This window comes from Maylandia zebra, linkage group LG1 (genome assembly GCF_041146795.1).
Source record: "Maylandia zebra isolate NMK-2024a linkage group LG1, Mzebra_GT3a, whole genome shotgun sequence".
NCBI lineage: Eukaryota > Metazoa > Chordata > Actinopteri > Cichliformes > Cichlidae > Maylandia > Maylandia zebra.
The window spans coordinates 6689356-6713467 of record NC_135167.1 but is presented as its reverse complement, the minus strand read 5'-3'; the positions used below and the strand labels follow the sequence as shown (position 1 = coordinate 6713467).

Below are 24112 nucleotides of genomic sequence, written 5' to 3'. Positions count from 1 at the left end.
TTATATGCCTATTAAGTGCAGATAAAACACGACAGAAATACACTAATATTTCAGTGAGATATAAAGTTAAAGCTAAATGATCAAGGATTAGCCAGTTAATGCAATCTTGAAGCACTGTTTAAGTATTGTAATTATTCTTTGACAACATCGTTAGTCGGCATGTTAGAAAAGACAGACCCTACACAGGCCTAGAGCTGAAAGATGAAAAAGAAAAACATTGTATTGAACAGAAACTATTATACATATTAACATCAATATAACATTAAAATAATTTTATGGGTCATATTTCCTGCAAAAATACCAATTTTCTTTATCTTCTTGACCTTATAGTTATTAATGAAAGCCAAGAGAATCGCAAAAGGGTCGATAAGATACAAACTGTAAAGGTGCGACTTTTGACTCTTGGTAAATCTTCATAGATTTTAACTAATCTAAGTTGGTAAAAATGGAATTATGTGAAATAATTTGATTTGAACAACTGCATAGCAGACGATTGACCATTGCAACCAGAAGAGGGCAGTAGTGTAACTCAAAGGGATGTCAGCTGCCGTAAATCGCAAAGAAAGGCGAAGAAGAACGACTCTGCTCGTTCTCTCTCCTGTGTCTGGAGTAGTGTTTTCTGTGCTGTGGACCTCTTGTACATGCCAGTTAACTTCAGCTGGGTCTTGTAACCACCTGTGTGGAAGCCGGATTTTGCAGTATGGCGTTAAATCTCACCATCAACACAAGCAATCCTCCTCTCGGTGAGTTACACCCTGAGATCCCCAAATAACGTGACTTTCTGCTATTAGCCGTGTGTGTGCATGAAAGGTTGCGAGTGACATCAGCTTTCTTACACCTGTGTGTCATACTAAACTGGAAAATATATAATTATAATATCAAAAATCAGTCGTTGTGATGAATCTTGTTAAGACAGACATGAAGATGTGAAAAAAATAAGTTGGAGTTTTATTTTGTAATTAAAACGACTTATATTTGATCATTGTACACGACCCGAATTTAATAGCAGATGATATAAAGTGTTAAAATATCGTGAAATGAGTAGTAGCTCTTGTTTCAAATAAAATATGAAGTTAAGAGTGTGACTTCATCCATAAATCAATGGAGATTGGTGATCTGTAGATGCATACAAATACTAGCTAAGGCTAGCTAGCCAGTAGGCACTTCTGAAACCAAAACCACAACACGTGAACAGTTCACGAAATGTTCTTTTTGTTCAAAACAGCGGTTCTAACTCTTATCCACCTGCTTCCACTGTAACATCTACATATCATGAGTACACTACACATAAAAAGTCTTTTTGAACTTGGAAATGAAACACGTTGGTTGACACGTTGACATTAGCTAAAGACCGGCCGGTTAGCTCAGCTGGGCAGCTTTCGGTTTTTATAAGCTGCTGAAACTGAATGCATTGTGGCAGACCACTCTGACACGTTCAATCAACTGTGGAAAATAATTTATAGGGATTATTTTTGTGAAGTTATTTCCAAAAGCAAGCTAATGAAATGAATAGCGTTCATAATTGCTGAACAGCGCCCCTGTGTAGCTATTTTTTTTTACTGAGCACAGCAGGCTGATGCAAGCCTCCTGAAACGTAGTAGAACTGGATGGGGATGATCACTCCTGCACTGTGTTCTTTCGGTTTTTTAGAAATGCAGGTGCTTGGAATGTATGCGAGGGCACAACAAATTCAGAGAGAAGCTTTCCTTTATAATGGTGATATGCCGGAATGCACCTGTAAACATACAGTTACAGCTGTACATACATGCATATTTATACAGAGCATGTATACACCAGCTGTAGACAGGCCAATATATGACTATATAAACCTTACAATAAAATCTGTAGGTATTTAGATACTTTCTTTACAGCTTTGCCTCTGTACATGAAAAAATCAAGATTGTGATTGAAGTTCAGACTTTCAGCTTTAGTTCAGGAGGTTTAACAAAAGCACTGGTTTGGGTTTATTGCTGTTTTTATACATAGTCCTCCATTTCTCAAAATTAGTTGGACAGGCACTTTTCATGGCCAGGTGAGGTCTGCTCTTTCATTATTCTATGACAAAGATAAGTACACAGTAAGTATCACTTATTTGTACTTCAAGAAGTTGGACTCTGTTGCCTTATCTAAAATCTGGAGGAAAGGGAGTACTATTTATATTTTACTGTATATACAGCGGACAATTAAGCTCTAAACCCTGCTCTTCTTTTGGTCTTTACAACTTACATAATTTTTAAGGACTTGTGTTCCACAGTATGAGCAGACACCCACCACACAGCTTTAGATTTTCTATGAATGTTAAGCCATTTTCCAAGGGAACCATGACTTTACAATATTCTACGAAACGGCGAGGGTCCACTTTCTGAATCACTCCGGTCAAACTGGCAGTAGGAATTGTATGTTGCAGTCACTAGTGAAGTGTGGTAAAAATCCTTAGAAAATATTCACGGTAGCTCTATGAATGTTTGGCATGCTCATCAAAAGATTACATCAGTTATTCAAAGGAACGTCACCTCTGTGTATGAAATGTTCAGCAACTCTGTCTCATGGGCTTGTTCAGTGTAGCAGATTACAGAATTTTGGGGGTTATCTATTTGAGTTCTTTACCAAGGCTTGTTATGAGCTCAGAAATAGAAATGAATTTTTATTGGCCTCCTAGATTAACTGTGGCATACTGTTACAATATTAATGTGAAATTGTGAGACCTGTAACACAACTAATAATGTAATTTTGTCTGTATGTGAGCTTATGCCATTGTTCGGTTTGTTTAGTTTGAAAACAAATGAAAAGAAATAAGCAGATAAAAGGTCTGGAGTTGAATGTGGATTCAGTACAAAAAGCGTTTGAAGCAGACTGAACTTAAGGTAGGTGTTGTGCAGAGTTACGGGAAAGATTGCAGCTTGCGTGCTTTGTGTCACTGGACCAGTTCACCTGGTTGTCAGATTTCATATCTGTTTGAGTGTGCAGGTATGCAGTGATCAAATTTGACTGTTTTTTGGAGCTGTGCTTTGGAGTGTGAGAGTAAAAACACTAAAAACACTGTGTTGTCTTGTCTGTCTTGCAGGGGCACTTCTGACAGCTGAACATGTGAAGAGCAGTGTGCAGGTATCAGTGGAGGAAGGCAAAGACACGCGGCTTCACATCTCAGAGTAGGTGCCACAATTATCGAGCTGCAGGTCGAGTTTAATTTACATGCTGTACAAAATAAGAGATGTGGAGTTTACATTAGTTTATCTCAACTGTCTCTTCTCATTTTCCTTCTCTCAGTTCAGTCCAGTTCAGCGATGACAACTCTATCTGTCGCTACTTGGCTCGGGTTGCTCCTGCTCTTGGCCTGTATGGATCCAACATGATGGAGCAGACTGAGGTGTGTATGTTTGTGCATATCTGTGATGTTTTGCAATTGTTCTGAATGCTCATTTAATTTTTTCTTCATGATGTCTTCAGGTTGACCACTGGCTGGAGTTTAGTGCTCGCAGTCTGTGTAATCAGCCAGATTTGACTGTGGCACTGGCTGAACTGGACAAGGCTCTCTCACTGCGGACCTTCCTGGTTGGGCATGCCCTCACCCTGGCTGATCTGTCTGTCTGGGCTGCTCTCAAAGGTCAGTAACATCCAGGATATAACAGCTTTTTTCTCTGACTGATTTTAGTGTGAAATATATGTAACTAAACATTTTAAAATCAGCACTACAGATTGTGACTCTTTATCCACAGATCATGGGGAATGGCCAAAGCAGGGCAAATCCTTTTCCCATGTCAGCCGCTGGTTCTTCTTCCTGAGCTCACAAGTTCCTTTCACTGCTGTAGGCAACAAGTACACCAGTAAGAAGGCTTCAATGAACAAAAACAAAGTAAGTGTTATTTTGTCAGTGTTCATTGTGGCAAACTATGATTGTAAAACTGGGTGAGCATGACCCGAATCCTTAACCTGAAGATGCAAAGAAAAAAGAATAGATGTTAATGTTTATAAAGCCACCAAACATGTTGTTTTTATCTCTTTAAACTAAACTGGTACATTAAACTTTGATGTTTGAATGTTTAATGCTTGATCATTATGTTTGTGACCCATGTAAGATTAAGATATAAATGCACTTTTTAATTCCATTCTGTGTCATTTTCACAGTTGGAAGGGAAAAAGGCAGATGTCGGGAAGTTTGTGGAATTGCCAGGAGCTGAGATGGGCAAGGTGGTGGTTCGGTTCCCTCCTGAGGCCAGCGGGTACGACTTGAATCTGGAGTTTAGAAGAAACGTTTGTTAATTTACTAGCTTACCTAACTTTTTCTCTGCCTCCCTTGGACAGATACCTGCACATCGGACATGCCAAGGCTGCCCTGCTCAACCAGCACTACCAGGTCACATTTAAAGGCAAGCTCATCATGCGCTTCGATGACACCAACCCTGAGAAGGAGAAGGAGGACTTTGAGAAGGTAAGATATTATTTATTTATTTATTTTGTTGTTACTTGGATAAATAAATATAATAACAAAAAAAACCATGAAGTGTAAGTTTTGTGTTCACATTTCTTTGCTGTGCTGCTCTTTAGGTGATCCTGGAAGATGTTGCCATGCTCCAGATCCGTCCAGACCAGTTCACTTACACCAGTGACCACTTTCCCACTATAATGAAGTTTGCAGAGAAGCTGCTTGCTGAGGGCAAAGCTTACATCGACAACACCCCACCTGAGCAGATGAAGCAGGAGAGGGAGCAGCGTGTTGAGTCCACCTGCAGAAACAATTGTACGGCTTAGGACGGGACGATGATGATGACCTGTCAGTGAATGCTGAAGCCTAGCAACATGTGATTTTTCTATACAACTCCTCTCTGTGTCTCTCTCTCTTGCAGCCGTGGAGCAGAACATGAAGATGTGGTCGGAGATGAAAGCGGGAACAGAGTACGGTCAGACATGCTGCATGAGGGCAAAGATTGACATGAACTCCAACAATGGCTGCATGAGAGACCCCACCCTCTACCGCTGCAAGAACGCAGCCCACCCTCGCACAGGAAACACCTACAAGTATGTGGCTTTATTCTATTATTAGTCTGAATTGTAGCATTTATATACACAGAATAAAAAGAAAAGCGTAGAAAGCAGAAATTAGCATTAACACGAACAGAGGAAGTCATGTTATTCAAAAACTGCTCTGGTATTAATAACAATTTTTATTTATTCCAGTAATCAAAATCCTAAAATTGATGAGGAATTAATCTCTAGTTTCTGTGGCATCCAAAATGTTGACTATAATTTGCACTTTTTCAATTTGTATTAAAGAAAATGTGTGTTGCATACTTGTCCTGTGATTTTGCATATTGTGTTGTAGGTTTATTTTAGTTGGTCAAATTGATCACTTTTGTTCTTTTTTTTTTCATTTTGCATTAACAAAAGAGAACAGCATGAAACCAAGGTTGTTGTTGTTTTTTGTTTTTTTTGTTTGTTTGTTTTTTTAAATTTAAATACGTGGAAATTTCTGAGCTTTATTCACAGCCTTTGTAGTGGCTCTTCACATTTATCACTTATCTCATGAGGTCTGTCTAGATGTTAACTGTCCACCTGGTAAAAATGGAGACGCATGTTTTTTTTTTGTTTGTTTGTTTTTTAGATGCATGCTAAAGTAACCAGCAATGCGCACTGACAAAAAACAAGCAATCATATAGAACTTGGCAATAAACGTAATCCATGCAGGGGTTTAACCCTTTTCATGCATGAATTCTGACAACCTCAATCAGGATTTTTTTTTCTTAAGTATTTTTATTCATCTTTAGGCATGAAACAAAGATTTTTGAACTTCATTTTTTAAACATGTACTTTTCAAAGAGTTTTTTTTACATATCCATTTAGGTGGATAACTGATGTGTATGGAGTGACACATCAGTGTCCAATGCAATGGTTTATGTGCAAGTATACCATCAACACTGACACAAATACAAGGAAAAAGCCTTTGAATAGCTGTCCACTGTAGTGACCGCTATGCGTGAAAAGGTTAAAATGTTTTCTAAAGTTGACTGGACCACTCAAGTTGAGTTAACGGGTTGGTCATTACAGCAGCAGTCGGTCAGTGAAGGCTTTATTGTTGAGCATAACAGAAGTCACTCTGAATTTGCTGTGTTTTTGTGTACCTTGGAACAAATCACGGCGTGTGTGTGTGGTAAAAATTGAGCACATTCAGATAATTAAGTTTGATAATACATCTCATCTTCTTTGCTTTCAGCATCTACCCAACATATGACTTTGCCTGCCCCATTGTGGACAGCTTAGAGGGCGTTACCCATGCTCTCAGGACCACTGAGTATCATGATCGTGATGAGCAGTTCTACTGGATAATCAATGCTCTGGGCCTCAGGAAGCCCTACGTCTGGGAGTACGCCAGACTCAACCTCAACAACACGGTGCTCTCCAAGAGGAAGCTCACCTGGTTTGTTGATCAGGGATATGTTGATGGATGGTGAGTTTGGCTTAGTTTGTTTTGCTTTTTATCTCTCTCTCCCTTTAAGTGCTCTTTTGACTTTTTTGGGGGTCTTGTCCTTCAGGGATGATCCTCGGTTCCCCACTGTCAGAGGAGTGCTGAGAAGAGGAATGACTGTGGAGGGTCTGAAGCAGTTCATAGCAGCCCAGGTGCATTTTAAAGAAGATGCAATAATCTGTGCTAAGTGAAAACCACAATGTTGATGCAAATGAGTACATTCTTAAATAAAAATGTGCTTTTTTTTTTCTATTTATTAATCCCTGTTTTTTTCCCTAGGGTGGATCAAGGTCTGTGGTTAACATGGAGTGGGACAAGATCTGGGCCTTCAATAAGAAGGTACATTTAAAATTTTGTTATATTTCATCTGTGTCGAAATTTTTGTCAGTAGAACATTTAAAATGTTTCTGATCATGAATTTTAATCAGTTGTTGTTAAAGCCTGTTTAGCTTTGCTGCAGCAACACAAATAAATGTATTTATTGGGCTTATATGAGCACAGTGAACATAAGTTTGATATATTAAATTGCACACAAAATAACTTTATTTCCTGCTTTGTGAATTAGTTTTGGATTTTTCTTCAGTCAAAACCTGACTTATATGTTAGAGATGTCACGTGTGAGCATAGAGGTATAAGTGTAAATCTACCAGCGTTCAAGTATATGTAATGAATCTGTAGTAAAAAAACAGGCTCTGCAAATTCACTGCTGGCATGGCTTTGCTCTTTTCATTCTCTTAAATGCTTTCATTTGCCACCTCCTCTTCTGCCTCATTACCCCCAATCTCAGCCTGCTTATTAACCCCAATAACACAGAAAACCTGAAAAACCAAACTAGTTGCTTCATTTCACGTCCCACATATGTTGGTATTCATGATTTGATGTCCTCATTTTCAACTGTCTGGATGTCAGTGTTGCTTCCTCTGTGTGGTCTTCCTTGCTGGCACTTGCTGCTTCATCCCAGAGTCAGGAAGAAGGTGTGAACCATCAGTTTAAATGTAAAGAAAGTGAAAGCAGTTTTTTTTTTTTTTTTTCTCAAAAAATAAACAAAAAACAAAGTCTGTTTTAAACGTATGACCTATACAAGGATTTATATTCAAGGGTGGTTAAATTCAACAGCTACCAATTGGCAGTGATCATGTCGCAGTGAGGTCGATTTAAAGACAGCTGTCTCTGTTTTTGCAAAGGTCTCATGTGCATGTTCAACTAACCAGCTGCTCCTTGCAGTTGTCAGATAGTTACATTATTCTCATAAACTTTCTTCATGCTAGCAAGGGGATGTTTTAAGGTGGCTGTTTTTTTTTGTTTTTTTTTTTGTTTTTTTAACAGGTATTTAAGAGATGAGTTTTGTCTAATTCTATTCTGCTAATCAAGACTTTGTAACTGTGAGCAGCTGTCTGCTTTTAATTCACCTTTTATTTTCCTTTTATTATATAAATCTTCAAATATGGAGCTTTTTAACAGACAGTTTACTCACCAGTGCCTCGTACTGTTCCTACCATTCCATCCTAGTGTCTTTGCAGGCATTTGGGTTTGAAAGCATTTGATTTAGCTTTACTTATTTACTTATGTTTTAAGCTCAACCAAAATCAAGTTAGAAATAGGGCATTAATGGCCAACACAATAATGAGTTGTAATGATAATGATAATAGTAATAATAATAATTGTTACCTGTTACATATTTGTTAATGATCACTTTCATTTTTGTTTTGGACCACATGAATCTCAGTGAATGTGATTCCACTGTGTGCTTTAGTCTTATGTGCCAGAACAGGTTAGGTCAGTTTTTAGGAACTTTACACTGTTGGTCTGTTTGACAAGGCTAAAATATTTTCCTGTTGTTGAAGTAATATACCTGCCATTTTTAGGCGTTTTTGAATAGTAGCCATTTTTCCACATTGTGTAAAATCAAAACATGACTTCAAAGCTGATTTCTAGGTGTGTATTGTATCTTTGGACTGTACTGCAGTGGTTTTAAAGGGTTAATAATCCAATATAATCCTTATTCATCTTAAACTCGACCATTATGTAGCTAATCAATTCACCCACGGTAGCTCTTGACCCTCCATTAAATAAGCTTTATTCTGATTTCTGTTAATAAGGGCAGCCAGAATTTAACAGCATGTGGGAGGAGCTTTTATGCTGACAGCAAACTGATGACCATATTAGCAATATCCACAATTACTGACATCATAGAGACACATGCTTAATGGCTCATGCACCACTGGTAGATAAAACAAGGCAGAATAAGTCTTCTTTTATTGAATGTAATGGATAATTACACCAAGCTTAGTGAAATAAAGTAGGCTCCATATTAGTTTATTCTTTAGTTGCTTAATTACTCTCATCACTCAGCTTTCACTTTCTCTTCTGCTTCCCCTGTTTTGATTTCCCTGTCGTCCATTTGAAAAAATTATAATTCACTATTTTATTCATACATGCATTTGTGGTCAGGGCGTTGGACGTTGACATAAGACACAAACCAAATCAGGAGAGTGTAACAAAGCAGCAAGGATAAGTTCTGTGAATGGATCATTCTGTGTAAATGTGTCTGTCTCTTCCTCTCTCTCTTCCTCTATCGTATCTGACATTAAACAGCATCTCACTCTTCTGTTTCCAAGCTGCCCGTTAGCTGTCTGAAGGTACTCCTCCACCTCCTGCTCCTCCTGCTCTTCCTCATTGTCACTCTCCCTGCTTCCATCATGTGCTGGTTAATCTGAAAGCCCGCCAATGGCTTGCGCTATTTTACCAGCCCAAACAATAGGATTCCAAACAATAGGTTGGCACAATGCAACAGACAATTTTAAGTCAATACAAAATAAGGTTTTTAAAATAGTGGTTATTTAGGGTCACGTGACTGTTGGCTTCCCTTCCCAAACATTCTGAGTAAAGTAAATATGGTTGTTTTTATTCTATACATGTTTACACAGATTGAACAAATGTCAAATCTAAAGCATATTCACTGAAGATACAGGAAATGCTTCAATATATTCCATATTAACTGCCCTGAACAGCATGTTTATAACCAAAAAGGCAGTTTGTCTTTATCTTCCTATGAATCTGTTGTCTCTTTTTCATCCTTTACGCCACTTCAGTTTTATTTATGTATTTTTTGTGATGAAGAAGTTGCCCTTTCATATAGTTAATCATGCATTACTGAGTGAGAACACCCAAGTCTTTAATTTGTGAACAGGTCACAGGTCTTCCAGTGGCAGATTCATAAAATGGTACATATTGGTAAGACAATTTGTAAAGGGCTTCATACAGAATGTGTATGAGATCTTGATTTTTATGAAAATAATATGTGAATTGTTACCCTGACAACTTTCAAAACCATGTTTTGTTTTGGGTTTTTTTGCTTTTTTCTCCCCATTTTAAGATTACATTCAAGCCCACAAGGACTGATATTCTAATCAACCAAAGTTGTTGATCTTTAACATAGTAAACTTGCATCAGAGAAACCCGTGTGCCACTGAAGCACATCAGTGATGGTTGCAACTTTTCTGAATGTTTTTGTTATATTAAAAAAGATTTTTTTAAATAGACAAAATGACTTGAAACTTTTTAGCAGTAGTATCTGTGAGAAATGGTGACTTTTATGACTAGATCTTCAATAAATAACTTTGTGGAACAACATGAAAAGTGTGTGTACGATACGTTATAATCAGTTATGAAAACGTTTTTTCAAATCCTTCAGTTGTCATTTACATCCAGGCTGGCTGGTAAAATAGTGGAAGCGGATAGCGACTAAGTAAGCAGCTGAATAAAAGCTTGTTTCCCAACTTGCATACAGTCATTATTCACTCTTGAAATCATCTTTTTTTTTCCTCCTCTGGCTTAGTTTTATTTATCGCTTACTGAGCTGAAGCGTCTCTGTCCAGATTTTTGTTTCTTTTTGGAGAAGCCTTCAAAGTTGCATCATATTTTGCTTTTTTCTTGCATTACTCAGCTTTTTGTATGTGAAGTGCAGATTTTTCTTTTACTGACCTCTGCGTGTGTATATGTGTCTCTCTCTGTTGGTGTTTTAGGTTATAGACCCGGTAGCTCCCAGGTACACAGCTCTATCCAGCTCCTATGTGGTGCCAGTGTCTGTCCCAGAGGCTACAGAGGAGATGAAGGAAATTGCCAAACATCCCAAGGTTTGAGGGGATTTTTTTGTTTTGTTTTTAACAGCTTGCCGCCAATTTTGATTACTTACATATTTTTGTCCAGTTTGTCCCATCAAAACAGCTGTCATTTAAATCTCATTGTAACTGATTTTTAGGGGTGCAACGATATTCGTATCGATATTGAACCGTTCGATACAGTGCTTTCGGTTCGGTACGGCTATGTATCGAACAATACAACATTTGTAATTTATTTTATCAACTTTCCTTCCGACGATGCTGTCTGTGTTGAGCGCTCAGTGAATCTGCGTTTGACTACTCCGCCTAGGCTGCACTGCACAGACAGCATAGTCAGAAGGAAGAGTGCAGGGCAAGCTAGCAAGACACATGGACCTCCCCCACCCTCATTCAGATCTGGCGTTTGGAATTATTTTGGTTTTCATGTGACGTATGACCCTGAAGGTAAGCGAGTCATGGACTAAAGTAAAACAGTATGTTGGATGTGCCATGCAATGCTCAATTACATGGGTGGGAACTAGTGTGTTAGCGCAGTTAGCTCGTTAAGGTGTTGGCCGTCTAGCCCCACACACGGGCGATCGGGGTAGCTCGTTAACGGAGATTTGCCGTGTTGTGGCGTTAAGGTCATTTCAACGAGATTAACCTGAAAGCACTAGTGGGAACACAACGAATATGACTGCACATTTACGCCGACATCATCCTAGTGCAAAGACAAAAACAACAAGCATGCTACTAACTTTAGCCGAGTCATTTAGACAGCTGTTAGCACATGATTCTCCTTATGCTGCTGAGAATATAGCCCAGAAGAAGCGGATAGTATAGCTTTTATTTTTGGAAAGAGACATTTCTCTGTAATAAACTCTCTTTTCCAAAGATGAGTGATTCCTCAATCAGATACAGGGCTCGCAAAATCGCTAGCCCGACGTCCTGGAGCTAGCGATTTTTTTCAGTCGGGCTACCAAAATCTATCTCTGCCCTGCCCGTCGGGCTATTGTAGGAAAAATATATGTCAATGCTTTTGCATTCTTTCAGAAATGTAGCTGGGTAATTATGTCATTGGCATCGGTGAGCCACTGTCAATATGTGACATATTGAAATCGCGTTTGAATTTGCGCTTGTTTTTTTGCTTTCACTTTGCAATCGCGCGAACTGTGCATAGAGAGCGACAGCACTGATCTGTGAGTGATGATAATTTGTGCACCAATTCCTCTGACATCGTCTTATTAATCGTTAGCTTACTATGCAAACATGACAAGTGAAATCTCCCGCAGCTTAAACATGTGAGAGGTTGATCGCGCAGAGAATCGCTGAGCTTATGTGAGTGAGTGTGTAAAAGCATTTCAGTTCTGCTGAGCCAAATAAGACAGGTCAGGGTGAAGAAGTGACAGCCAAAGAAAAGTTTACCACAAAACGGAGAAGTTATGACAAATCAGACTATAAGGCAAAAAGAAAGTGCAGCTTTATGGTTTCATGGACAAAAGAATTTCTGTGGCTGCAATATGACGAGCTAAATAACCAGGGCTGCACATAAGTGGTCCGCAGGTGCGCATTCGCTGTCAAAATAAAAAACACGCACAAGGGTTAGGGTTAAATTTAAAAACTGTACTTTTGAGTTAAAATATATATTTATAATTTTAATAAATGACAAATTAAAAATGCTTGAACATTTTTTTTGTATCGAAAAAATATCGAACCGTGACACCAAAGTATCGAACCGAACCGTGAATTTTGTGTATCGTTGCACCCCTACTGATTTTATTCCTAAAAATCTTTTTAGCTCTAACATGTCTTGTGTTACTCTCTTTTGGGAAGAGCACCTTGGTTTTTAGCTGAAACATCTCCGTTAATAGCATTCAGCATCTTTTGCTATAAGGACTGACTCTCCCTTACTTGAAAACCAGCCACTCCAGGAACTGCAGTTTATGTCACTTGACTATAGCATGAGTCAGTTCACTGATGCATACTTACCAATGTAGCTTTGCTGCAGTGCTACTGAGCTGATGCCATTTCTGTGCCTATCTAGAATGCCGAGGTTGGGATGAAGGAGGTTTGGTATGGTCCTAGAGTTCTGATTGAAGGAGCCGATGCTGAGACTTTCACAGAGGGAGAGACGGTTACTTTTATCAACTGGGGCAACCTCATCATCACCAAGATCAACAAGTATGACCATCGTTTAGATGATCTGTATTTCTTTTAAGAATCAGAATTCCCTCTGATCTGTTCATGCTGTCGCCCTTTCTTATCACTTAGAGGGGCTGATGGAAAGGTTTTGTCCATGAAGGCAAGCTTGAATCTGGACAACAAAGACTACAAGAAGACAACAAAGATCACTTGGCTGGCTGAAACAAACAATTCCCTCCCGGTGCCAGCCATCTGCGTCAACTATCAACCACTCATCTCCAAAGCTGTCATCACCAAAGACGACAACTTCAAGGACTACATTAATAAACATAGCAAGGTCAGTTATTTGCTCTGTGTGTGCATTATACTGCATGGATGTGGTTATTTTATTATCTGTTTTTGATCTCAGTTGGAAGAAAAGATGCTTGGTGACCCCTGTTTGAAGAACCTGAAGAAAGGTGACATCATCCAGCTCCAGAGGCGGGGCTTCTACATCTGTGACCAGCCTTATGAGCCACTCAGGTAAAGAAGTGGAAACCCGAATCTGCTCAGTACCAAAACACCTTTTGGGCATGTATCCATTTTTTTGTATTACTGTTTTATTAACTGGGGTTGTGTCTGCAGTCCCAACAGCTGTAAGGAGAGTCCTTGTGTGCTCATCTACATTCCAGATGGCCACACTAAGGAGATGCCAACAGCTGGATCCAAGGAAAAGAGCAAGACTCAGGCTTCTGACAACACAGTGAGTATTCAGTAAGGGGTTTGCAATTATACGCCTAATGGTCCTGTATGAAAGACATAAAGTCATCTGAATTACTTAAAGTTTGCTCTGATGTTTGCGTTGGATGTACTAAGACGGAAACAAAAAGCACAGTACAATTAGTGGCAGTAGCAGGAACCTACCCTGTGAATCCTAACTGGTTTAACCAGTAAAGCAAATGCTAGACTAATAATAGGTGAAAACTAAACAAGGTTCAGGCCCAGTTTGAAAGCTACCAGTCGGCCTTTTATATTATTATTTGTTATTGCCTGAAAACCGACAGCTTCTAGCTTAAAAGTTGAATATTAGTGAAACGCTAGCCTCCTTCTATTATACTTGTTGGTCACACAGGGTGTGAAGGATTTTATTCTGGGAATTTTATGTGGATTTTATTCATTCCTACTTTTGAAGAGAATGTATTGTGTGTGTGTGTTTATGTCCTAGTGTGTATATACACCAAAGGAAAGTCAAACCTACCTGTCTTAATTATTATGGATAAAAGATAAATGGATGGTTATCTGCTAAAACTATTAAGTCATAACACTTTTCTGGTTCTTTACTTCTTCAGAGTTTTATCACGTGTTCTTTTTTTATTGTTAGCAACAGTAGGCTAACAATATTTATGTTTGTAGCGTCTTTCTAAAAATAAAAGTAAATAAATAAAATTCCCTGGCATCTAGGGCCTTCAGGGCATCAGCTTAGCATGCAAGCTTGGAATAAAATGGGATAAAAATGTGAGACATCTTGGATAAACTGGTAACTGACAGTTTCTTCATCTTCATCTCTGTTGTATAAGCCTGCCAGCCCTGCCAAGGCTCCTAAAACCTCTGTGCCAGCCCCAGCAGCTGACCTGTTCTCAAGCATTGTAGCACAGGGCGAAGCTGTCCGCCTGCTCAAAGCTGCCAAAGCTCCCAAGGATGAAGTGGACAAGGCTGTTAAGCAGCTGCTTTCTCTAAAGGTATGCTGGCTTTAAATAAAAGTATTATAAAGATAAAGACATGTGCTGAAGTGATCCTTCTGGCAAATATTAAATCCAAATTCTCTTGAAATTGTCAGGAGTTGATGTTCAAAAAGGGCTTTGCTTGAAAAAAAAAATACTGACAGTCTCATCTGTTCTTTATCTGCAGGAGCAGTTTAAGCAGCAAACCGGTGTGGAATACAAGCCAGGCATGGCTCCTCCAGCCTCAACGCCAGCCCCATCTACCTCTTCCTCAGACTCAACGTCCTGTCCATACAGTCGTGTTGTCCAGCAGGGTGAGCTGGTCAGGAAATTGAAAGCAGAGCAAGCACCAAAGGTAAAGGGCATTTTCCAATCCATAGTCACATCCTCATCTGTTTGTCAGATCTTCGTTTTATGCCCCACGTTGTTTGTCCGCTCGTTTTTTGTGTCCCATCTCATATCCGCTGAATTCGTGCGTCAAAAATCACTTGTCTGGTCCTTCCCTTGTGATGTCCCACAACATTTGTCCAGTGACCGTTCCACCTCCTCGTGCCATTTGCATGACAGTCAAGCTTATTCTGAAATACCCATTACTATAAGATCACTTTTAATGGTACCAGGACCAGATTGACGCTGCAGTAAAGCAGCTCCTCGCTCTCAAGGCAGAGTTTAAAAAGCTCACCGGTCAGGATTATAAACCAGGGATGGCCACACCCGCCCCCTCTGCTTCATCTCCCGTGACTGCCACCTCTTCTTCCTCGCCACCTTCTTCTTCTTCGGGCCTGTATGAACATGTTGCACAGCAAGGAGAAGTAGTGAGGAAACTGAAGTCGGAAAAAGCCCCCAAGGTATTCAAATGCATGATGAATACAGACAGTAGAAAAATTCCTGCCTTATTCATATGCCACATTCCGGTCACCTCGGAAATCGGATGTCAGAAATTTGGAGTTACTTAGTCTGAAACCACTAATACTTATTAATGTTACTCAGACACACACACAAGTGTTAAAATAAACAATCCATCCTATCATGGCTTCAGTGCCGAACCAGTTAGATTTATTCTTGGAAACATTACGTGGTTCCTGGTAACAGGGCTGGTACAGATAATTGTACGTTTGATTATTTCTTATTTTGGCATGAATTATGTGTCACCACTTAAAAAAAGAAAGAAAGAAAGAAAGAAATTACTTCTCTGACTCTTCTTACAAATACCCTAGTTGAAAGTGCTTTGTCTTTATTTGAACACATTTTCTGCACTACTTTAACTTTGTTTTAGGGTTTTAAATTAATTTTGCAGTAAATGTTCCGTATCGGCATGTGCTTAACATACTTGTTTCACACAAAAACTGCTAAATGTCTGAATTAACATCAAAAATGCATGACCAATCTTAGGTAATACAATGATCTGACACCTGATAGAAAAAAAAAAAAACTGATTGCTGTCGCCAGCATGTAAATTGTGGGAAAACAATATTCACCATGCACTGGAATGGGAATATTTTTACCCACAAAAATCCTAAACATCGTAATAAATTGGGTTACAGTTTCCTTGTTTCATCTTCTTCAGGACCAGCTTGATGCAGCAGTGAAACAGCTGCTTGCTTTGAAGGAAGAGTACAAACGTATCACAGGCCAGGAGTATAAGCCTGGAGCGGCCCCACCTCAGAAAGCACCCGCTCCAGTCCAGAATGGCTCCACCAATGACCTCTATGAGAAGGTCGCTGAACAAGGAGAACTGGTCAGAAAACTGAAGGCTGAAAAAGCTCCTAAGGTGAGATTTTACCATTTGCCTAAATTTTTGAGGCTCTGTAGCTTTCAGTAGTCCTTGAGGTGTTGACTTTGACTTGATGTTTCTCCTTCCATTGGTTCTTTTTCAGGATCAAGTAGATGCTGCAGTGAAGCAGTTGCTGGCTCTGAAGGCAGAGTACAAACAGAATACTGGAAAAGATTACAAACCGGGATTACAAGCCCCAGCTACCCCTGCCCAGACCCAAACCCAGGCCAGCTCAGCCTCCACTCAGTCTAACTCCTCTCTTCAGGCCCAGGAGCTGTTCTCACAGGTGTCCCAGCAGGGAGACCTGGTGAGGAAGCTAAAGTCTGAGAAGGCCCCCAAGGTAAGAACTTACAGAGTGGTATTAAATACAACTAAAATTGCACAGACATAAACATAAACAATCACATCTCCTTTTTAGGACCAGGTGGACGAAGCTGTGAAGACTCTACTGGACCTGAAGAGCAAGTACAAGACTCTCACTGGACAAGACTACAAACCAGTGGCTGCTGCTGGTGGTACAGGAGGAGAGGACAAAAACCGCAAGGAGAAGGAGAACAAGTCTGAGAAACAGGGTGGAGGAGGAGGAGGGAAGAAGGGTAAAGGAGACAAAGGAGGCCAGAGCAAGGAGTCCTCCGGAGGAGCAGGAGGTGCAGGAGAGGGTCAAGGACCCAAGAAACAGACACGGTGAGAGACTGGAAGTACTCCTTCACCCATCTCTCTTCACATATTTCCAAATGCAGATGAACTAGCTCGGGCTTAAATTTAGATTTCAATTTTCAGCTAACACAGTTTTTGGTTTAAAATGGGTCTCCATAACAACAACTCTGATATGATTTCAGCTAAAATGATAATCCTTTTTACATGCAATACCATGAACATAGTAGTATTTTACTGTTTGCATTGCATACAAGTTATTGTTTGTCTTTGGGTTTTCAACACATTAAAATGTGTTCTTTGGGTACATCTGACTGTGATGAATGGGGGAAACATTTATTGGGGAAGAAAGCAGATTATTGTAAAAGAAATAGCACAGCTGTCTGTAGTTGGTTGTCCTTGAATTTGCTGAAAATTGACAATAAATGGAGAGTTAAATTAAAGCATTTACACTTGGTCACATTCTCATACATCTGATTTGAGTTCATTAGAATATGCACGGTTTGGTAAACATATATTTGAATGTTTAACATGAAACCCCCAGCAGGTGATGGAGGTTGTACTCCAATGAGTAGTACATTTTAAGCAGGACTGTTGTTGGTATGAACACCACCAGCTTCCTGTCAGGTGTCTTGTCTTAGAACAATAAACACACACACACACACACTCACACACACTCACACTCACGCACAGGTATTTGGGTGTGTTGATTTGGAAACCGAAGATGGTTGAAGCACAAGCCTATGCTGCTGTTTCTTACCGACTGAGGAGGGTTTTTGAAATCAGATTCGGTGAGTCTGACGTGGTTGCTTTTTCCTGCATATTCAGTGCCTGTTGTGTGCTAAAATTACTGGCTTTAAGATGGTGCTACATTACTAATTTTTTTAATATTCATGATTTAGCCGTTTGTCAAGAGAGGGCACTGTTGCCATGGTTGGTCCAGATTGAAATATCTGTTTTCTATGATCACCACAGCATCAAGAGGTTGATATTTTTGGCTTTTAGTGAATCATCTTGACAACTACCGGATGTATAGTGATGGAATTTGTTGTAATAATATAATAATTATAGGTTCTGTCTGAATTTGCGCCTTGTTTACTGTATAATACACTACATTTAATGTGCCTAAAAGTTATCCAATAAAACAAATGGTACATGTCTAAATATAGGGAGTGGTAAATAAGGAGCTAGGGCAGGGGTCTGCAACCTTTTACACCCAAAGAGCCACTTGGACCCGGTTTCCACGCAAAAGAAAACACTGGGAGCCGCAAATACTTTTTGAAATCTAAAGTGAAGATAACGCTGTATATATTGTTTGTTTTTTTTTTGTCCTTTATGCTTTGTGTGAACAACTAAAGTAAGTAAAGTTTATTTATTAAGCGCTTTTCACAGACAGGCAGTCACAAAGCGCTGTACACAAATATTAAAATAAACAATACAATCAATAGGCATTATACACAATGTAAAAGATCAAATGTACATAATGTAAAGAATATAAAATACGTAGATCAACAAAAGGCTTGTATGAACAGAAAAGTTTTTAACTGCTTTTTAAAAGAATCCACAGAGCAACTAAGGTGTGTTGCTTATGAAATTCATGAAGTGCTACAGAGAAAATTACATTTATTTATGTAATTAACACATTTTGAACTCCTAAAGAAAGATAACAAAAGGAAAGACACCCAGCTGAACTAAAATGATCCATGTAGGAAACAAACTGTTGTGAGCCGCCACCCTTATATCGCCTTTGGGCTTTTGGAGCCTTGAACTGACTTTTAAAAAGTAATTGGGGAAAAAAAGCACTATGCTGCTAAAAAAAAAAATAGATATTTGCAAAATTCTGCCTAAATATGTATTTTACCTGGTTAATGTGTGTGGCGGGGCGTGGTCTGCAGCGCCGCTGCAGGGGAGGCGGACGCACCTGAGCGGCACCCGCAATCGTGCCTCACTGCCTTAAAGTCTGTGCTCTCTCTGCTGTTGTGTTGGTGTGTGTCGGGCTGTGAGCTGAAAAGCTACAGCCGGCTGTATGCGTACAGCAGCCGTGTGTGAAAAGTGGTCAATAAAGAGATGCTGAAAAGCGTGTTCATGCAAACATCGTCGGGTCTGCGTGATATGTTTACAATAAGACTTCTGGTCCCGAACCTCTGCGCACAGCGTCTGCTGTCATCTGTGAGGCGTGAGCGGTGTTTGTTTTTAACGTAGTTCACGGTGAAGAACAACATAATGTGGATCCAAAGATCCATAACTGGCCTACTTGGTGTTGAAAGTCTCGATAAATGCACAGCGTTTTGGCGGGTATATCGGCTTCCGCGAGTGTGACGCTTATTTTGAGCGATGAAAAAATAATAAGATATAATTTTATTTTTATATTTCAAAATCACAATAATCTTCCAATTTAGAACTACAAGTTAAAAAAAAGAACTAAACACAAATAAAATACACTTCAGCTAAATACTTCTAATTTATTTTCCCAAACCACCCGGAGCCGCAGGTTGCCGACCCCTGGGCTAGGGGGAGAGTTAACTCCTTAACGCCTGGTGCATCATTTTTGATGCACCCAAACAATACATATTTACAATACATATTACTTAAAAATGTAATAAATGGCAAACATGATACAAATAAAAATGTTTAAAATTCTCCTGTATGTAAAATATTGTCTTTTTTTTTTTTAATTGCCATATGGTTCAATAAAAGCTACATTTTTAAATAAGTTGCATTTTCTAGCAATTGTTTCCTGACAGTCGCTCTGACACTCCCCTCAGCCTGAGCAGTGTTTTGTGTTTAGGATTACTAAATGCTAACCCACTGAATTAATGCTTACCATGTTGGCATGCTAAAGTTCTAGACTGTGAGTACAAAGCCTTGATACTAACATGGTTTTAGACTCGTAGTCTTGTTTTTGGCACTTTTGTTTTTGCACACTTGAAGCTGTCAGTTGGAGACCTGCTGGGAGAGAAAAGGGTTTATATACGTCTATATGGATATATAGAAAGTAGATTTTGTTCCTCAGGCAGTAAAAGTGTCATTGTGCCAAAAAAAAAGGATTATCATTTTGCCCTCATGCTCCAGCTCTGTTTTGTCAGTTAGCTTTAGAAATACAGTTTGCTTTAAGCAGCATGATGGACTTGACTTGAAATTGCAGTCATTACTCTTGTGTTTGTGCACTCAGGAGCAGTGATCACTAACCAAGAATTACCCGATTGTTGTGTTCGTGTTTCTCTGTCAGTGCTTCATCACCGCTTTCTCAAATTTGTGAAGAAAATAAATGAAATTCTGTCGAAGAAACACATGATTAACAATAAATTGTGCTTAAAAGACCTATGAAATGTTTCTATAACTCTTACTCATTTGTATATCTCCTGTCAGGTTGGGTCTGGAAGCCAAAAAAGAGGAGAACCTGGCTGACTGGTACTCTCAGGTGAGTATCACCCTTTACTCCAACAGCACAATTTGCTATGTCAGTCAAAATCTTCTGTTAATATTCCTCTCTTGTCCTCCTCAGGTCATCACTAAAGCTGAGATGATTGAGTACTATGACGTCAGCGGTTGCTATGTGCTGCGACCCTGGGCTTTCTCAATCTGGGAGTCTATTAAAGACTTCTTTGACAAGGAAATTAAGAAACTGGGTGTGGAGAACTGCTACTTCCCTATGTTTGTCTCTCAGGCAGCTTTGGAGAAGGAGAAGTCCCACATTGCAGACTTTGCTCCAGAGGTAAATGAGACTTTGCACGGACATCTTCTGATGTTTACAAAAAGCGAACTGGGTAACATAAATTAAAGAAATAGGCAACTACAAGAAATCATAATGATATGCTCGCGCATGCATTTATGGATCAAGCACAGTCTTGATCCATAAATGGGACTCTGCCATTATTTTTATGGTCTTCCGTCATTTATATCCTAGTGATGTCAGGAGGTTAATTGAAAGGTTCAAGTCCTAACATTTAAGGTGGCTGTCGTAAAAATTCTCTCAGCAGGTCAAAACAGTCAGTCCTAGCTGCCCAAACAGACGAGTGCTCTTTACAGAAAGAGCGTGTATGAGATAATCATACAAATAAAACTAGTAGTAAAAATATAGAACTGTAAATGTGCAATATCCTGTTATTACAGTTTTGGTTTCCCCTTTTTTAAGGTTGCTTGGGTAACTCGGTCAGGAAAGACTGAGCTTGCAGAGCCCATCGCTGTCAGACCCACCAGTGAAACAGGTCTGAACCACAGCTCTTTGGCTAACATAAAGCTATGCAGACTCACATTCAGCATATCAATTTGAAAACATTTAACATTGTTCCTAACCCCATTTATCTCTCTTTATTCACCTCAGTGATGTATCCAGCCTATGCAAAGTGGGTCCAGTCTCACAGAGACCTGCCAATCAAACTCAACCAGTGGTGTAACGTTGTGGTCAGTGTTCCCTTCTTTTCTTTAGTTAATGGTTGCAAGATTGCTCATGGAAGAGCACCCAGTTTAGTGTGCATCTCTTCTCCATTGTATAGAGATGGGAGTTCAAACATCCCCAGCCTTTCCTGAGGACAAGAGAGTTCCTGTGGCAAGAGGGACACACAGCATTTGCCACAAAGGAGGAGGCAGCTGAGGAGGTAATATACATGACAGAATGTAAAACAGTCGTACCTAGGCAGACATGTTCGAGTACAGTTTTTCTGGAAGGCTGTTTATGCGTCATCTGTATGCAGGTTCTGCAAATCCTGGATCTATATGCCAGGGTGTATGAGGAGCTAATGGCCATCCCTGTGGTAAAAGGGAGGAAGACTGAGAAGGAGAAATTTGCAGGAGGAGATTACACAACAACCGTGGAGGCATTCATCTCTGCCAGCGGCCGAGCCATTCAGGTAACACACTGACTTTATTCTCTCAATCCTCTTACTCAAGTAAGCAAGTAAACATTGCATTGAAGCAAGAGTCCCCTTTTCCTCAGGGTGCCACGTCCCACCATCTGGGCCAGAACTTCTCCAAGATGTTTGAGATTGTGTTTGAGGACCCCAAGAGGCCGGGCGAGAAGCAGCTGGCTTTCCAGAACTCGTGGGGAATCACAACCAGGACCATCGGTGTTCTCGCCATGGTCCACGGAGATAACATGGGACTCGTGCTGCCACCCAGAGTGGCTTGCCTCCAGGTGAACACTCAGTCACATGTACACATGGGATTTTATTTTTGTAACAGATGAAGATGTTAAGGTCCTTTTTTTTAATTCTATTATATTGATGTAAATGATGCTGCAACAGCCAGTCTAAGATTTCTCTTTCCTTTCCCAGGTTGTCATCATTCCTTGTGGGATCACCGCAACCTTGCCAGAGCAGGAGAAGGAGGTGCTGTTGGCTCAGTGCACCAAATACCTGAAAAGGCTGCAGGAGGCTGGTATCAGGGTGAAGTCTGACCTCCGAGACAATTACTCACCTGGCTGGAAGTTCAACCACTGGGAACTCAAGGTCATTAACAACATGATCATAATCCTTATTATAGTTTTAACCTGATGCAGAGGATATTAATTGGAAAAAAACAGATGTCAGTTTGGTTTCTGACTCCTTGTTCTGTATGCTGGGGTCTCTCATCCAGGGAGTGCCTATCCGACTGGAAGTGGGCCCTAAAGACATGCAGCAGAAGCAGTGTGTCGCAGTGAGGAGAGACTCAGGAGCAAAGGTGACAATACCAGAGGCTGAAGTGGAGAAGAATCTGCTCAACATGCTGGAGGACATCCAGAACAGCCTGTTCAAAAAGTATGTTATACTTACTACACTGAGGTTTTGTTACAAATGGACACATCCCCAGTCGAGGACAGTTCTACCACAGGGCTTTTTGTTAGAGGATTTAATAATTGATACAAGTGTCAAAGTTAAAATATAAATAAGTGTACACAGATTCTGTGAGATTACATGGTGTCTGTAAACACTTGGTTAATGTCTATTTGTCAGAGCTTCAGATGATCTGAAGAGTCACATGGTGGCTGCAGACACAATGGAGCAGTTCCAGAAAGAGTTGGACCAGGGCAAGGTGAGTAACACAAACAAGCCACAACAGCTCAGACATCTCACCGTCTTTCCTCATCAGAATAAATAATTGATCTCATATATTTTCCTTTGCTTGATAGATTGTCCAGATCCCATTCTGTGGAGGAATTGAATGCGAGGACTGGATCAAGAAAATCACTGCTAAGTAAGTCTGACATATTGGTATTGTATACATAATGTTTCCTGTGATTTCCCCCACAGTTTGCTTGTTGTGCTCAGAGTGCTTAATTTCCACCACTGAAGGACTATTTGCTTGATCTTTTTTTAGGGACCAGGACCTGGAGCCTGGTGCTCCGTCCATGGGAGCCAAGACTCTCTGTATCCCATTCACTCCTCTGAAGACCCTCCAACCTGGACAAAAGTGTGTCAGCGGCAAGGAGCCGGCCCAGTACTACACTCTGTTTGGACGTAGTTACTGAGCACCTGCTCTTCTGGGGCAAGAGAATAAGCATCTTAGTAGAAAAGGGCTTTCCCACCTTCTCTGTAACTGTTTTTCCTTCTTGGTGTTTAACTTAAGTGAGGTGACTAAACTTTGGGATTCAGGAAGGGAACATGCTCTCTTTGTTTTGTTTTGGGTTTTAAAAAAAAAACAAAAACATGTCATCATTGTTACAACACTTTGGAAATGGAGCGGAGACGAGAGATGTTTACTCTTATAGCCGTTAATATCTAAATTGTTGATTATCCTCTAAAGGGCCTGTCAGAAAGAGACTCGCTGTCCAGAGGGGGACACAAGAATGGAAATGGCCAGGAGTTAGGCAGGTGTGTCAGCATCAAACATCTGATGAGTGAAAGCAGCAATTGTACTTTATCTGGACTTTGAAAAATATTCAAGAAAGTGGTTTTAAACTCCATACCTAAAATGCAAGATTTTCTGTACTTGAAAATTGATGAATTAAGGATGTTTGGCCTTTTTGTAAAACTCTCAAAGGAGAATGTTACTGATGGGGAGGGGAAATCCTGAGAACTACGATGTCTCTTTGCCTGGCAACAGCCCCATCTCCCTCACAGCCAGACTATCTCAGGAACTCTGCAAGCACTCTTGCGGTTTTGCAGTTTTGTCAGCCCTGCTCTGTCTGTATGGTTACAGTATGTGGCTTTATATTTAACGGCTTAAAAAAAATCTCTTATCCCCCTGAGCCAAATGGTGCAGCTGTGATGAACCATGTGTATTGTCAATATCGCCTTCTGTCTCTTCTCTCACATGAAAGATCTCTGCTGCCTGTCTAAAATAAAGTAATTTCCATGGCAAACTA

The 24112-nt window shown here is 40.0% G+C and overlaps 1 protein-coding gene across 3 annotated transcripts; it reads left to right on the top strand.

Moving 5' to 3' along the window:
- The first annotated feature begins 565 nt into the window (after positions 1–565).
- On the top strand, positions 566–24112 carry eprs1 (glutamyl-prolyl-tRNA synthetase 1). Of its 3 annotated transcripts, XM_012919897.3 has the most exons (36): positions 566–743; positions 3065–3149; positions 3268–3367; positions 3448–3604; positions 3717–3853; positions 4126–4220; positions 4303–4429; positions 4546–4738; positions 4845–5016; positions 6209–6442; positions 6528–6612; positions 6740–6799; positions 9079–9099; positions 10486–10596; positions 12605–12741; positions 12832–13039; positions 13112–13224; positions 13327–13444; positions 14259–14420; positions 14590–14757; positions 15023–15250; positions 15970–16173; positions 16280–16516; positions 16595–16860; positions 20200–20251; positions 20336–20545; positions 20966–21038; positions 21155–21234; positions 21327–21428; positions 21525–21680; positions 21767–21964; positions 22104–22277; positions 22405–22565; positions 22761–22839; positions 22937–23001; positions 23125–24112. In XM_012919897.3, exons 1-36 carry the CDS (start codon positions 701–703, stop codon positions 23273–23275), a joined length of 4962 nt encoding a protein of 1653 aa, XP_012775351.2. In that variant the 5' UTR covers positions 566–700; the 3' UTR covers positions 23276–24112. The 3 variants fall into 3 exon arrangements, with proteins under 3 accessions (XP_012775351.2, XP_004539829.2, XP_012775352.2); XM_004539772.3 differs by lacking the exon at positions 9079–9099; XM_012919898.3 differs by lacking the exon at positions 15023–15250 and having other exon boundaries at positions 567–743.